At 37.2% G+C, this 12,565-nt stretch overlaps 1 protein-coding gene across 4 annotated transcripts in view; it reads left to right on the top strand.

Moving 5' to 3' along the window:
- Window positions 1–575: 575 nt before the first annotated feature.
- ppfia4 (PTPRF interacting protein alpha 4) overlaps window positions 576–12,565 on the top strand; it is a 109,572-nt gene continuing 97,582 nt past the window's right edge. For all 4 annotated transcript variants that reach the window (XR_009203065.1, XM_058374073.1, XM_058374074.1 and 1 more), the window contains exon 1: window positions 576–1,557. Coding sequence is in view for 3 of the 4 variants with exons in the window: in XM_058374073.1 (XP_058230056.1) it covers window positions 1,309–1,557 (249 nt within the window). In the remaining variant the exon portion in view is untranslated. The remainder of the gene's footprint in view (window positions 1,558–12,565) is intronic.

Genomic DNA, 12,565 nt, shown 5'->3' with positions numbered 1-12,565 from the left:
CTCGATATTTGTTTTACCGGAGACTCTAGTTTAAAGGAGTGGCCGATGTTAGGAATAATAATAATAATAATAATAATAATAATAAAGTTAAAAGGATGAAATATAAATCACGACTAATTGAGTAGGCAAAGTGATGTAATTCCAAATGCACGCATATATAAAACTTTTTCAACTTTTAGATTAAAATAGATTGTCTGATGAATCAGGTCAGTATCAGTATAATCTAGTAACACGTACAGTCATGCGAGGGTAAACTTAATCCAGGACATTTATTTTGAATAAATAACATGTATAACAAGAGATTAAGATGATGCAGAGCATGAGTAATATATCTGACAATCATATGACTTGAGGTTTGATTTGGGAATGCAATGCTTATTTCAAGTGTAGCAGCTGCCACCCAGACAAACCAATGTCTCATGCCACGCCCCTGATATAAATATATAAATATATAAATATATAGTTATTTAGGCTACAGGAGAAATGATGCACGGAACATCCAGTTGGCTCAGTTTTAAAAGGCTGCCAGCAGGAGGCGCTGTGCGGGCCGCTATTTCAGTCCCACTCCTGACACATTAGTGTGCATGACAGCCAGAGCGCTCGCGTGGTGCTGATGTGAGGAACACGCCGGGGTGGATTTTTTTGTTTTTCTTTTCTTTTTGTTTCGGAGCGATCGCGGACCGACATGCGGTTCTCAATGCATGAGATGGCTTTTAAATATCGGCTCTGTGTCCTTCTACAGTGTGTGCGTTATCGTGGATGAATCCAGGCTATGTGTTTATTATTGTGGAGATAGCGGATCGCCTGCGTTCCTGCGCGCTTGAAGAAGAAGGAGGAGGAGTTGGCTCGTGGCAGATGGCAGATGGCAAAGGGATCTGGAGGATGCGATGGACACGATTACCGCGATAATCACTGCAACTGGTGGGCGTTAAATCAGCACGAATTTGCAACGGCTGGAGCATGCAGGCTGATGTGCTCCTCACGTAAGTGATCTATCCGTCAAAAATGCCACGGAGCTCTGGAAACAGGGTGGAGAATGTCAGGGTGGAGAAAGCCTACACCCATGGAATGACTAAAGGTCAAGTAGTATAGGGAAAGTCATGGTTTGGAAATGAACAGGGAAGCACAATCATTATGGTTGTCTTTATTTTGCCAACTCATGCGAATGTTAAGGTATCTTCAGTGAGAGCTACCAAGCATTGATTGTCCAAAACAAAGCACCTGTCTTGATAGCATCACCTTGTCTAACTCACCGAGGAAAGCTTCAGACCAAGACTTTGCAGCAGGCTTCTGAAAAAGGTTGGCAAAATGATGTGCGAAGTGATGCCGACCATCAACGAGGGAGACTCGACGAGTTCCCAGAGAGGGTCTCAGAACGGCTCGGACGGGGAGTCCAATTTCGAGCAGCTGATGGTGAACATGCTGGACGAGAGAGACAAGCTGCTGGAGTCGTTGCGTGAGACCAGAGATGCTCTTGTACAGTCGCAGGCCAAGCTTCAGGAGGCCCTTCACGAAAGGGATGCTCTCCAGAGACAGATCAGCTCAGCTCTGCCACAGGTAAAACCGTACACATGTGCAGGGAGTGGGTTTGGAGGCTTCGAAATGTAGTCATGCAGCAGTCTCAACATCACAGGATCTTCAGCCATCCTCGTGGAGAACAGTTTCTAAATTAACCTGATCTCCAAGAGAAGGGTTAGTTTAGTAACTGCTGATGAGCTGATGTGTACCATGGGTTCTCCAGTGTTGCTCCAGAGCTCAGTTTGAACTCCATACTGGGCGAAATCCCAGGTAGGGATAACGTGTCCCAAGTTGTAGTGTAAGTGAAACATGAATGAAGAGAAAAGTACAGTTCAGTAACAAGCAACCTTTAAATGAATCCCTTAAAACTCCTATTTATTAACAGATCTTGAATCCTATTAGCCTTTAACTATGTATACAACATGCTGACAACAAGAAACTTAATCTAAAAAAAGTTACCCCCCCTAAAGTGGAATACTTTCTTGTAACATTGTTCATAAAAGTGTTTTATCCCTATTACACCACAGCAGTTTGCTAACAATGACCATTTTTAATTTATTCATAAATGACATGCCAACTATGGCATTTACAGCATTTGGCAGACACCCTTATCCAGAGCCTTACATTTGTCTCATTTGTTTAATTAAGAAGTTGAGAAGTCCTTATAGAAGGGCCCAGGAATGGGAGCATCGCAGTGGTCCTTTTGTTCAGTAGTCCAACGTCTTAAACGCTTAGCTACTACGTCAATATATCCAGCTACAGTTATATTTAATGCTGACATACAAGCCTCTGTCACATAGATAGACAGATAGATAGATAGACAGATAGATAGATAGATAGATAGATAGACAGATAGATAGATAGATAGATAGATAGATAGATAGATAGATAGATAGATAGATAGATAGATAGATATTCATATACATATTAGTATGAGTGCTTAAAACAACCTATCATATGAATTACAACTGGCAGCACTCTTTGAGCAATGCTTTTATAGACAATTCAACAACACCTACTTTTGAGACTGTAGAAGTCAAGAATGTGGTATTGATCGAAATTATCAGTGTGTATTTGGAACAATGATGGATCTGGACCTGCTGACAGGATCTGTAAGTTCAAAGGCTTAGTTGTAGATGAGATAAAATACATTTATCAGCTGGAATTGATATTATAGTTGGTTGATATTAACAAGCTAGTTCACTAACCTACACTGACCAATGCTAGCTAAAATAATTAGCACACTACAGTGATGGTGGTGACTGGTGTAGAAATGTAGACTAGAAATGTAGGCTAGTTACATTTTACCCTACCTAAAGCTAGGTAAAGTTCCTCTGCTAGTGTGTGTGTTAACTAGCTAATGGTATTATGATAGCTTAGATACATATCTACACATTCATCTTTACATTCTTGTTCTGTGGAGCTAACAACATTCCCTCAAGAAACACTGAAGAAGTTAAATCTAAATAAATTTTGCAGAAGTGGTGTCTTTTTCACCATCATGAAGATTGGTAAAATCTTATCCAATCTGAATCGAACATCTATTTCATTTCTCCATCTTCACAGCTTTGAAATGTATCTTTTAAAATCTGGGCCTAATATTAACTGTCCAGGAGAAAAGGTTAGAGACCAGTGCCCTGTGTACTTATGTTGCTGTTCATTTGTGTCCCTTGACACATTTGTCAACATTAATAATAGATCGATTTGGTGAGGTGTTGCTCAAAGAATGTATAATGACCAGGGAGGCCCCTGCTTTGGAGACTATAAATGGTAAAGCCTTCCATTTGTTTGATTTCCAGGAATAGCTGAGCTGGAAATGACTTAATTCATTCCACTGACATTTGAGGAGAAATGTCACACATTCCCTGTTTAAGTCACATTAAAGAAAACGCAACCCTGAAACACATTAAATATGTGCAAATGTTGGATTTCCAGAATGCAATACAGCTTATATAATGCAAAAACTTGGCTTGGCTAATTATTTATCCACAAGATGACAAAGACGTCAACATTGAGGATAATATATTAGCAGAAAGTTGATGTAATTGTACAGATCAGCAGGTAGCCAAACAGCATTGTGGGTAATTATAGAAAAATGTTTATTTTATATATATTATATATACACATATATATACATACATATGTATGTATATTATATATACACATATATATATTTAAACTTTATATGGAAACCCTTTATGATGGATTTTTCATTAAAGTTCACTCAATCAGTGTTGACACATTTAATGACTTTATTCTAAAACTTTATTACATTGCAAGCGGGTGGCAAGTAAACATTTATCTTCCCAAACGGTGCAACATAATTCAGTCACTCATATGACTTGGCTAGGACAAACGGTTTGTTCGTACTTGCTAAAATCAGTGTGATGCTTTCTTCGTCAAACAGGTCATACTTACTGGGAAGGAACCAATTGCAAATAAATAGATTTGCAAAGACAGTTAAAATGTAATTTGGTTTATCATCAGAGTATGCAAACACAATAATAACCTGTGTTATAAAAGAATCTAGCAGAGTGGCGAGGGTTAAGGTGATAGAGCAGAGGTAATGAAATGATCACCATTAAGGGATATGATGCAGATCCATCTACATTACGCATATCATGGGCTCCTTTTGATAGCAGTCAACCTTTTTATCTTTCGCATGGGCTTTGACATCTTTCGGATCATAATCCTGTATCACCAAGATACACAAAAAGGTCATGGCAGCAAAAAAGGAGCACAATTGATTATACACCATGAACTCTTGAGGATGTCTGGATTGTTTAAGCATCAGAGGATGTGGGTCATGCAAACAGTGTGAAAGCTAGGTGTGAAAACCATGGGGTCTAGGCGTGTAGATTTCTTTTGTCATTTTTATGATGTCATTTTTATGGTGTTTAATGAGGTGTTGGCTAGCAGGAATCACTGAATTTGATGATACAGAATTGGTATAAAGACACAATGATCTAAAGAATTGAGGCAGGAGGGCTGATTTCTTTCTAGACCAGACTGTAGACTCACACAGCCGTGTCAGCTGATTACACAAAATGAAATACACCCTATAACTCATCTTTATTAGGCCTGATATTTTTCAGCACATATTGCTGACACATTCATAATCATGAGTACATGAAATACAGCTGCATGTGTAATGAACACGAACATCATTTCTTTCTGCCAAATGCCTTTGGAGGAGAAACTAAAAGGCTAGGCGGCCGGAATATTCTCCAAACCAATTAGACCAAATTACCAACGGGACAGAGAACAGAAATGAATGCTTAGGGATTTTTTGTTTGTTTGTTCGAGTTAAAGGTTTTTGACTTTTGTGTTTGCCCTGTTTGGCATTCAGAGATGGAACAATACAGACTTTAATCTGAATGCAGAATAAACAATAAAAGAATAAAAACAATAAAATCGCTGAGATCATGTGATCTAATGTATTGCTTAACACTTTTAGTCCTTTCATCTAATATCATACATGTAATGTGTATATGCATTACGTTCTTTTTCCTCCATTTTAGTGCGAGTTTGTTCATGTTAGTGTGCTTACTGTAAAACAATTTTACTCTGATCTGTGCAGGTCATGTAGGCTGATGGCTTTGTTGTCTAAAAATCTAATTATGAAGTCTCTAATTATAGCTTTCAGGAAGTGGATGTTAAGTTCTCACATTATTATGAGCGGGTATCTTGCCAGAGATGGAAAAAAGATGGTGGTCAACTTTCCTTTATCTTCTCCCTCTCCCTCTCTCCCTGTCTCTCCCCGTCTCTCTGCTTTCCTTGCATGCTCTGCATTTTTTTCTACTTCCCAGTTCTGTAAATCACTTCAACTCAATTTACACAGTTCATTCAGTTGGTTCAGAGCTGAAAAAGATGGACCTAAGACCGTTCTGGCCATGTGCAAAAGATGAATGTGTATTATCAGACAATAAGTTATTGAAATCTTTTTTGGGAGCCAAAAATAGTGGAAAGCAGCACTGGACCGAGCAATATTTTCCTGCACTAGTTATTTCATAGTCCAGTGTCCAGTAGGGAATGTAAAGCTAGTTTTTTTTTTTTTTTAAGTGTACTGATGCTCTGCACCACATAATGATACTGCACTGCACTAAGAAGCTGTTCAGGAAAATGCTAAATCACACAAATAACACAATCGTACATTTACATATATACATAAATACATCTACATTATGTGTATATATATGCATACTTACATATCAGTAAATAAATAATTTTATATATAGAAATTCCATGCAGATCCATGAATCTTACCACAGATAAAATATTTTCATAATGATGTATTTTCAAAACAAGAAATATCTTCAAATCTGTACTTTTTATGTTGATTAAAACCTCATTAGACTCTCATTGATCTCTGAAATTCAAAGTGTTTCCACAAAATGTATAGTCTCCCACAAAAATGTGTAAATCCATACATGTGTTTCTTTAAAGATCTGTCTGATAGAATAAAGGGCAACATATGCAAATTGACTCATTGATCCTAAGCTTGTGTCTGCTGTGAGACCACAGTGGGTTAGCCAATGTAAGTACAAACATTCCATCCAAAACTCTCGAATTGCCCTATAACATGTTAAATCACGAATGGGGTCATAGTAATGTCGTAGGAAAATAATCAAGGATGCAGTCCAACATGATGCTGGATTGTCATCACCACCTGGATGTTGATTATTTTGCAAGAGCAATCCATCTTAAACCACAGTAATTTTTGAAATGCTTAATACAGTTATGGTTTCTGTCTCAAAGTTAATAAGAGTGCTTGTCATGCGAGTTATTGTACCTAATACATTTATGACTCCACCCATTAGTACCTGAAAGTGCAAAACCCTCCATCTTGAAGAATGTCAGCTTTATCTCTAAAGGGTTACACTTAACGCTCCACTTTTGCACACTTACATAATTTGAAGCAGGGTTAGCACTGCTTTTTACCCAGGGGGTTATGAAACTCTGCCCTGAAGCAGGGTTAGCAGCACTTTTGCAGTATTAACCCTCTCAGTGAGAAGATCACAGAAAAGTAGAAGACCACACTGAGTTCCTTTCTTCTGTCAGACAAGAACAGGAATCTGAGGACACAGGAATCATGGACACAGACTCACCTAAATTGTACAGTTGTAAATTGGAGACCATCTTCAGCTGTCCCAGTTAAATGAATACCCATGATAGCCTCAGCCCACTTTTAAAATCACCTAGATCATATTTTCTCTTCATTCTGATGTTTGAAAGGGCATTACCTGGAGCTGCTGGTCTGTATCTGTGTAATTTTGTGCATTGCACTGCTGCCACATGATTGCTTGAGTAAATAATTGCATGAATGTGGAGGTGGACAGGTGTTCCTAATAAAGTGCTCGGTAAGCAGACATGCCTAAGATGCTGTTCTGCTCTGCAATGCCATCCTGAATACAGCGGGACATGATGGATATATGGATGCATGTTAGAGCTCTCCTGGGTTTACACAGCGCATCGTCGGCACACAACGGTGGAAGCGGGCATCTCAGCAGTACTGTCAGTCAAAAGTGCTGACTGTTATAAAAGCTGATGACCCCAGTGGAGAAAGAGTAGAGTGATCTGAAAGCTAAGTGCAGAATACATGTAGCAGTTAACAGTTTGGATACACCTATATCCCGATTTTTAACTTAAAGTATTGGTTTTTGAAGTTCTAGGACAAATATAAAGTAGACAAATGAGCTCAAAGCAGTTTTTTATCTTGATTTTGCTGCGTCTTTTCTCAAGACTTGTTATGCAAATTAAGTATCATAATTTATGTAAGACACATATGTAATAGTTTCCATGATAGCTGTACACATGTTCAACATGACCGAATGCACATTGTGATGATGTAACATGACACATCTAGGCCCAAAATCTATAGAAAGTCTGAGCTTCTAGATGGTTTTTCTTTCCCTAAACATTTTAAGACTTCTATATATTCTATTAGAGTTTTGTTGGGAAATTTGCTGAAACCTGGCAACTTTCACCAAGAGCCAGAACTAAGCAACAAAGAAAAAACCTCTAACACACAATTTCCTCCTGTGGGATCTAGACATTTTCTAAATCTTTCTTTAAAAAAGAAGTAAGCAAAAAACCCAACATATAGGATAATTATGTAAATGACAATTAGAAAAATTTAGCAAAACTCAGTGAGGAATAGGATCATTTAATCTACCTGTCTGCCAAAGAACTATGAATTAAAACTAGCATACAGGATATTTCTGTTTATAAATACAGTAAATAAATGTTTTTCATGAAGGAAAGCAAGAAAACATGCCCATTAAATTGAAAGATAAGCTGACCCAAACATTCCAATCTACTACACATAAGCTTTCTTCATAATTTTATCCATAAAAATGTGTTCCATGCCATAACATTTATTAAAGATTATGTCTACAAAGATGACCTTTGTGTAAAAAACTAACATCCTGGATATTTCCCTTTATTCCTACTATATTTTAATGCTTACTCGTCCATAGCCCTTTATTATATGATCATTTATTTTTCTGCAGTGGAAAATAGCAGCCTCATGGCTTGAGTAACAATGTTTAAGATAAGAAAAGCATCGTTGTGATGATTGTAATGCTTCCTGCATGCTAGCAAATTGTCCTGCTAAGGGGACTGCATTAAGTACAGCTTTTTGTTAATAAGTAGCTTTGGGTGACAGAATTGTAATTGGGATTAAAATCTGAAGAACTGCTCTTACTGTAATTTGCTCTCTCCTTTGCCTGGTGCACTGAGCAGCTGTGTGTGTGTGTGTCTGTGTGAAACATGAGATTGCTTTTACGCCCAGTCCCGCCCTGTCTGAGAAAGCTGAGCGCTGCTATTTACAGATTTGTGTGTGTGACTGTATTTCCTATACATCTGCCTATGTATGTGTTGTGTAAGCATGTGCATATTGAAGATATTGGCAATATCTTCACAGTCACATACACATGTGCATGACTCTGCACTGCCAATATCCTCAGGATGTTTGCACAGGAAATCTCCATGAATCCCCCCAAAGTCCAATATGCCAGATCCCATGGTTCCAAATGTGTAAAATTAAGTGATTAACGAAACAAAGCAACATTGCAGGCAGCCATATTCAGAGTTATGTCATGAGCAGAGGGATGCTATTATGTAAATATTTTACACAGGAAAAGTTACTCATATTCAGAGGTGCTTTAAGCACATGCTTGTATTTCTTGGCTTCCCATTGAGAGAAACACAATTTCCTGTCAAATGAAATATGGTGTAAGGTAAAAGCTAAAAAAAACATGAGGTTGAGTCTAGAATATTACCAATATATTGCTTCAATAAATAGTCAGTTCCTTATTCAATAATCAACAATATTGTGTTTGTTGTCATTAATCGACAGTAAAATAGCACTTGATCCAGCAAATCTTATTATTGTTTCTTTTATTTTAACATATTTGATGCTGGCAGTTAATTATGTGCACAACTTAAAGTAGCCACAAGATATTACACATGTAATGTAATTGGATGTGCTCTATTTTAAAGTTTGGTTTTGACCAAACATTCATCTACTACACATATGCTTTCTTTACAATATTATCCATAGTAAATTGTTTTATTTCCATAAATCCATATTTCTTTTATTATCCATAATACATCATGTCTATACAGATGAACATTTTATGGACTTTAAAGGAATAATACTAATAACTAATAATGTCTACTAATTAAAGTGTCATATTAAAGTATTTTTGAGTATAATGGCATGTGTCATTTCATAGTTTTCTAAAGTGTATTTAAAGCCAAAAACATACACTTGACACGACATAATGGAGTTACATCAAACTGTCAGACTGTGGCGTTTAGATCCAAGGTCAGATTTACTGTACTAACTGAGCCACATGTTATATCTGAGGTCTGATGTTAGCAATTCTAGTACTTAATCCTTATTATGTACTCCTAATTGAACCCAGGCTGGTGTTAAGCTTTGTAGATGTCTACAAGAAACATTATCCTTCTCATTTGTTAGAAATACTACAAAAAAACGACCAGATCAATTGGGATTTCAAGGCCTGGACTACTACTACTTTACACACTGTACATATGTTAATTGCTACAGGACTTTTGTGTTTCCCCTTTCTCTCAAACAGCGACTCAGCACCACACACAGCTCAGTAAGTTCCCCTCTCTCAGTGATAAATGAGCCTGATCAATATCTGCAATTTTCTCATCCCTTCTCACAGGAGGATGCTTCGTTTCTGCAGAGTATTTGAAAATTTACACTGGCCTGAAAGGGGTCTGTTTAGGCCAGCAGACAATTTATTCTTAATTTATTTAAAAAACAAAAAAAAGAAAGAAAAGAAAAAAGAAAAGAAAATGCCTAAGGAAAATAAAAATGTTGTTGGTGGAATAGTATAGTTAATGCACAGTGAAGAGTAATCAATGTCTAATTTAATAAAGGTTCTGTAAAAAAACAAAAAACAATAAAATTCCCATCCAGAATTTTTGGAAAGTGGAGAGAAATCAAGGTTAGAAATGACATACACCATTAGACATAGACAATATACACAATAGCAGATCTTTTAGGTCTACAATAATGCTGTTACATTATTTATTTATTTTTTAATATAATTTGCATTTTTTTTTCGCCATCAAACCGGGATACCCAGAGAAAACGGCAAGAGCATACAAAACCACACAGACATGAACCAGAGTGCAAGATTGAACCAGGGACCCTGTAGCAATGAGGCAGCAACACTACCCACTGTACCAGCATGCTACCCAAATGTTATGTCCACTTTCCTAGCCAAAGAGAATTGTAATATTCTGTAACAGGACTGTTGGAGGCTTTTACACTCTACATCACTATGGCCTAGTATTAAAAAAAGTATTCTTTGAAAAAATGGAAGGATGGCGCTTTAATGTAGTGCATGACTCATATTAGGGCTTTCCACACTGTGTTTAACCCCGGGTTATCATCGTTCTAAACTCTTCTCTAAACCCTGGGTAGAGGAATGTTTCTCATTTGTATTTCGGAAGCAGAGTTTTTAAACCCGGGGTTATGAAACACTGCTGTGAAGCAGAATTAACCCCACATTGTGGCGGCAATTATGAACAGTGTGAAGTGATGTGGTGTTAGAATGTTACGGCTAGATGCTTAGCAACGGACACACAATCAGAAACTGAGCAGCAGATGCCTCACATCACACGAAAACCAGGACGTAGAAATATTTAACAAAAACAGCATCAGTCGGCAAAACACGGAAAATTAGAGGAAGTTGGGTAGCAACGATCATCTGGTCAAGTTAAAAAGGCCAAAAAAAATGATAATGTTGTGAGCACAGAACAGCAGACATGTCCTTTTTCTCCCGACTGATGTGAAAGTATGACGTTGAAGTTTTATTTAAAACAGCCGTTATTTAAAGCCGTCACATGCAGAATTTACCCAGTCATGCTGGTTGACATCTCAAATATCCAAATAAGAAGGTTAACGCAGGGTTTAGGAATGTACAGTGTGAAACATCAGATTATGAATAGGCAGGATTCATTCATTTTTAACCCCAGTTAAAGTATAAACATTATGAAACATGAAATCAAGATAACCCAGGAATAAGTATTTCAATTGTGAAAAGTCCTGGCTTTTTTTTTTCACCAAGCTACAGCAACTGACTCAGCTCACTACTGACTTCATTCTTTGTATAACTATTACTTAAACTGTTTGATAAAATCGCACTCTTCCTTTCTTTCTGATTTACGAAATAAAATTATTTGTTGCATTGAATTTCTTATAAGCTCTATTTAAATAAATGTAAAAGCAGCACACGGTATTTGCACTGACAAATCAGTTAGCATTGCAGCATTAATATTATTGCGCTTGCTGCGTTTGTACTTAACTTTTATTAAAGTTGAATTTGAAGAATATTCTTCTTTATTTATCTGGATCGTCACCAACCCAATACACAATACTATACTACACAGTATAAGCAGCAATGCAGTCAGACCCTCTTACTGTCTCAGATCAGCTACACTACTGATCAAAATCAAACATCCGTAATATGGCCAATAGTATGTGGCCTTTCCATCACACACACACACACACTTCTTCCCGTGTTGCCACAAAATTGAATGCACAATGGTGTAGAACATCTTTGTATGCTGCCCAAACCTGTTTCAGCAAGACAATGCCCCTGTGGACAAAGCAAACTCCATGAAGACAAGGTATGAGTGGGATTACATGAGCGACCTGCATAGAACCCTGGCCTCAACCCAAATAAACACCTTCGGTACAAACTGGAATGCCGATCATGCACCAATCCCTAAACTGAACCTAATCACTCCTTAGCACAGCTCTGAAAACTTTTGCCACATAAACAATACTAATTAAATCTGAATATGACCTGAAATGAAAACATGTCAAACATTTTGCATTAGCTATCAAGAAAAATGCAACAGGTTTTTAGTGATAAATTCCAAGATGCAATCTAAAGCTGTTTTAAAATGAATAGCAATCACAAGGAACAAAATGAGACAAAAAGTTAATATTAATAAGGTTAATTTCTCCATGAAGAAAAAAAAAATGTAGGGATTATTCAAAGAAATTACACAAAAATGCCTTTTATACTTCATTATTTGTACGGTATGTAATTTAATATATAATAGATAATCAGAAAATAGTCACTTGTGAGTTATATGGACATTTCTGACCAGTTTCTATTGGTGTTTAAGGTAAGGTACTTTAATGTTACGTGGAAACGTTGCTCTCAAATTTGCGAACAATTTCTAAAAGATTTGAAGCGTTGGATTTTGTTGCTAGTGCTCATTTGTGCTTCTGATTGGGCTCAAGCCCTACCAATAAAAAAATAATATTCTCACTAGATCTTCTAACTACTGTCTGATCAAACTTTCCATCTCCTGCTCAGATGGCTGGCAGCATGGAAATGAGCTGCATAACATTCCACCGCTTGATTCCGCCTGCTATTGCTCTTGCACCATGTTCCACCTATTGCTTCTAGCAAGTTTAACCATCTTCATCGCGTTCTCGAGCCTGGAATCTCATCAATAAATGAAACATCCATTAAACAGCCCATTA

This window comes from Hemibagrus wyckioides, linkage group LG21 (assembly GCF_019097595.1).
Source record: "Hemibagrus wyckioides isolate EC202008001 linkage group LG21, SWU_Hwy_1.0, whole genome shotgun sequence".
NCBI classification, from domain to species: domain Eukaryota; kingdom Metazoa; phylum Chordata; class Actinopteri; order Siluriformes; family Bagridae; genus Hemibagrus; species Hemibagrus wyckioides.
This window is presented reverse-complemented; position numbering and strand designations above follow the sequence as displayed.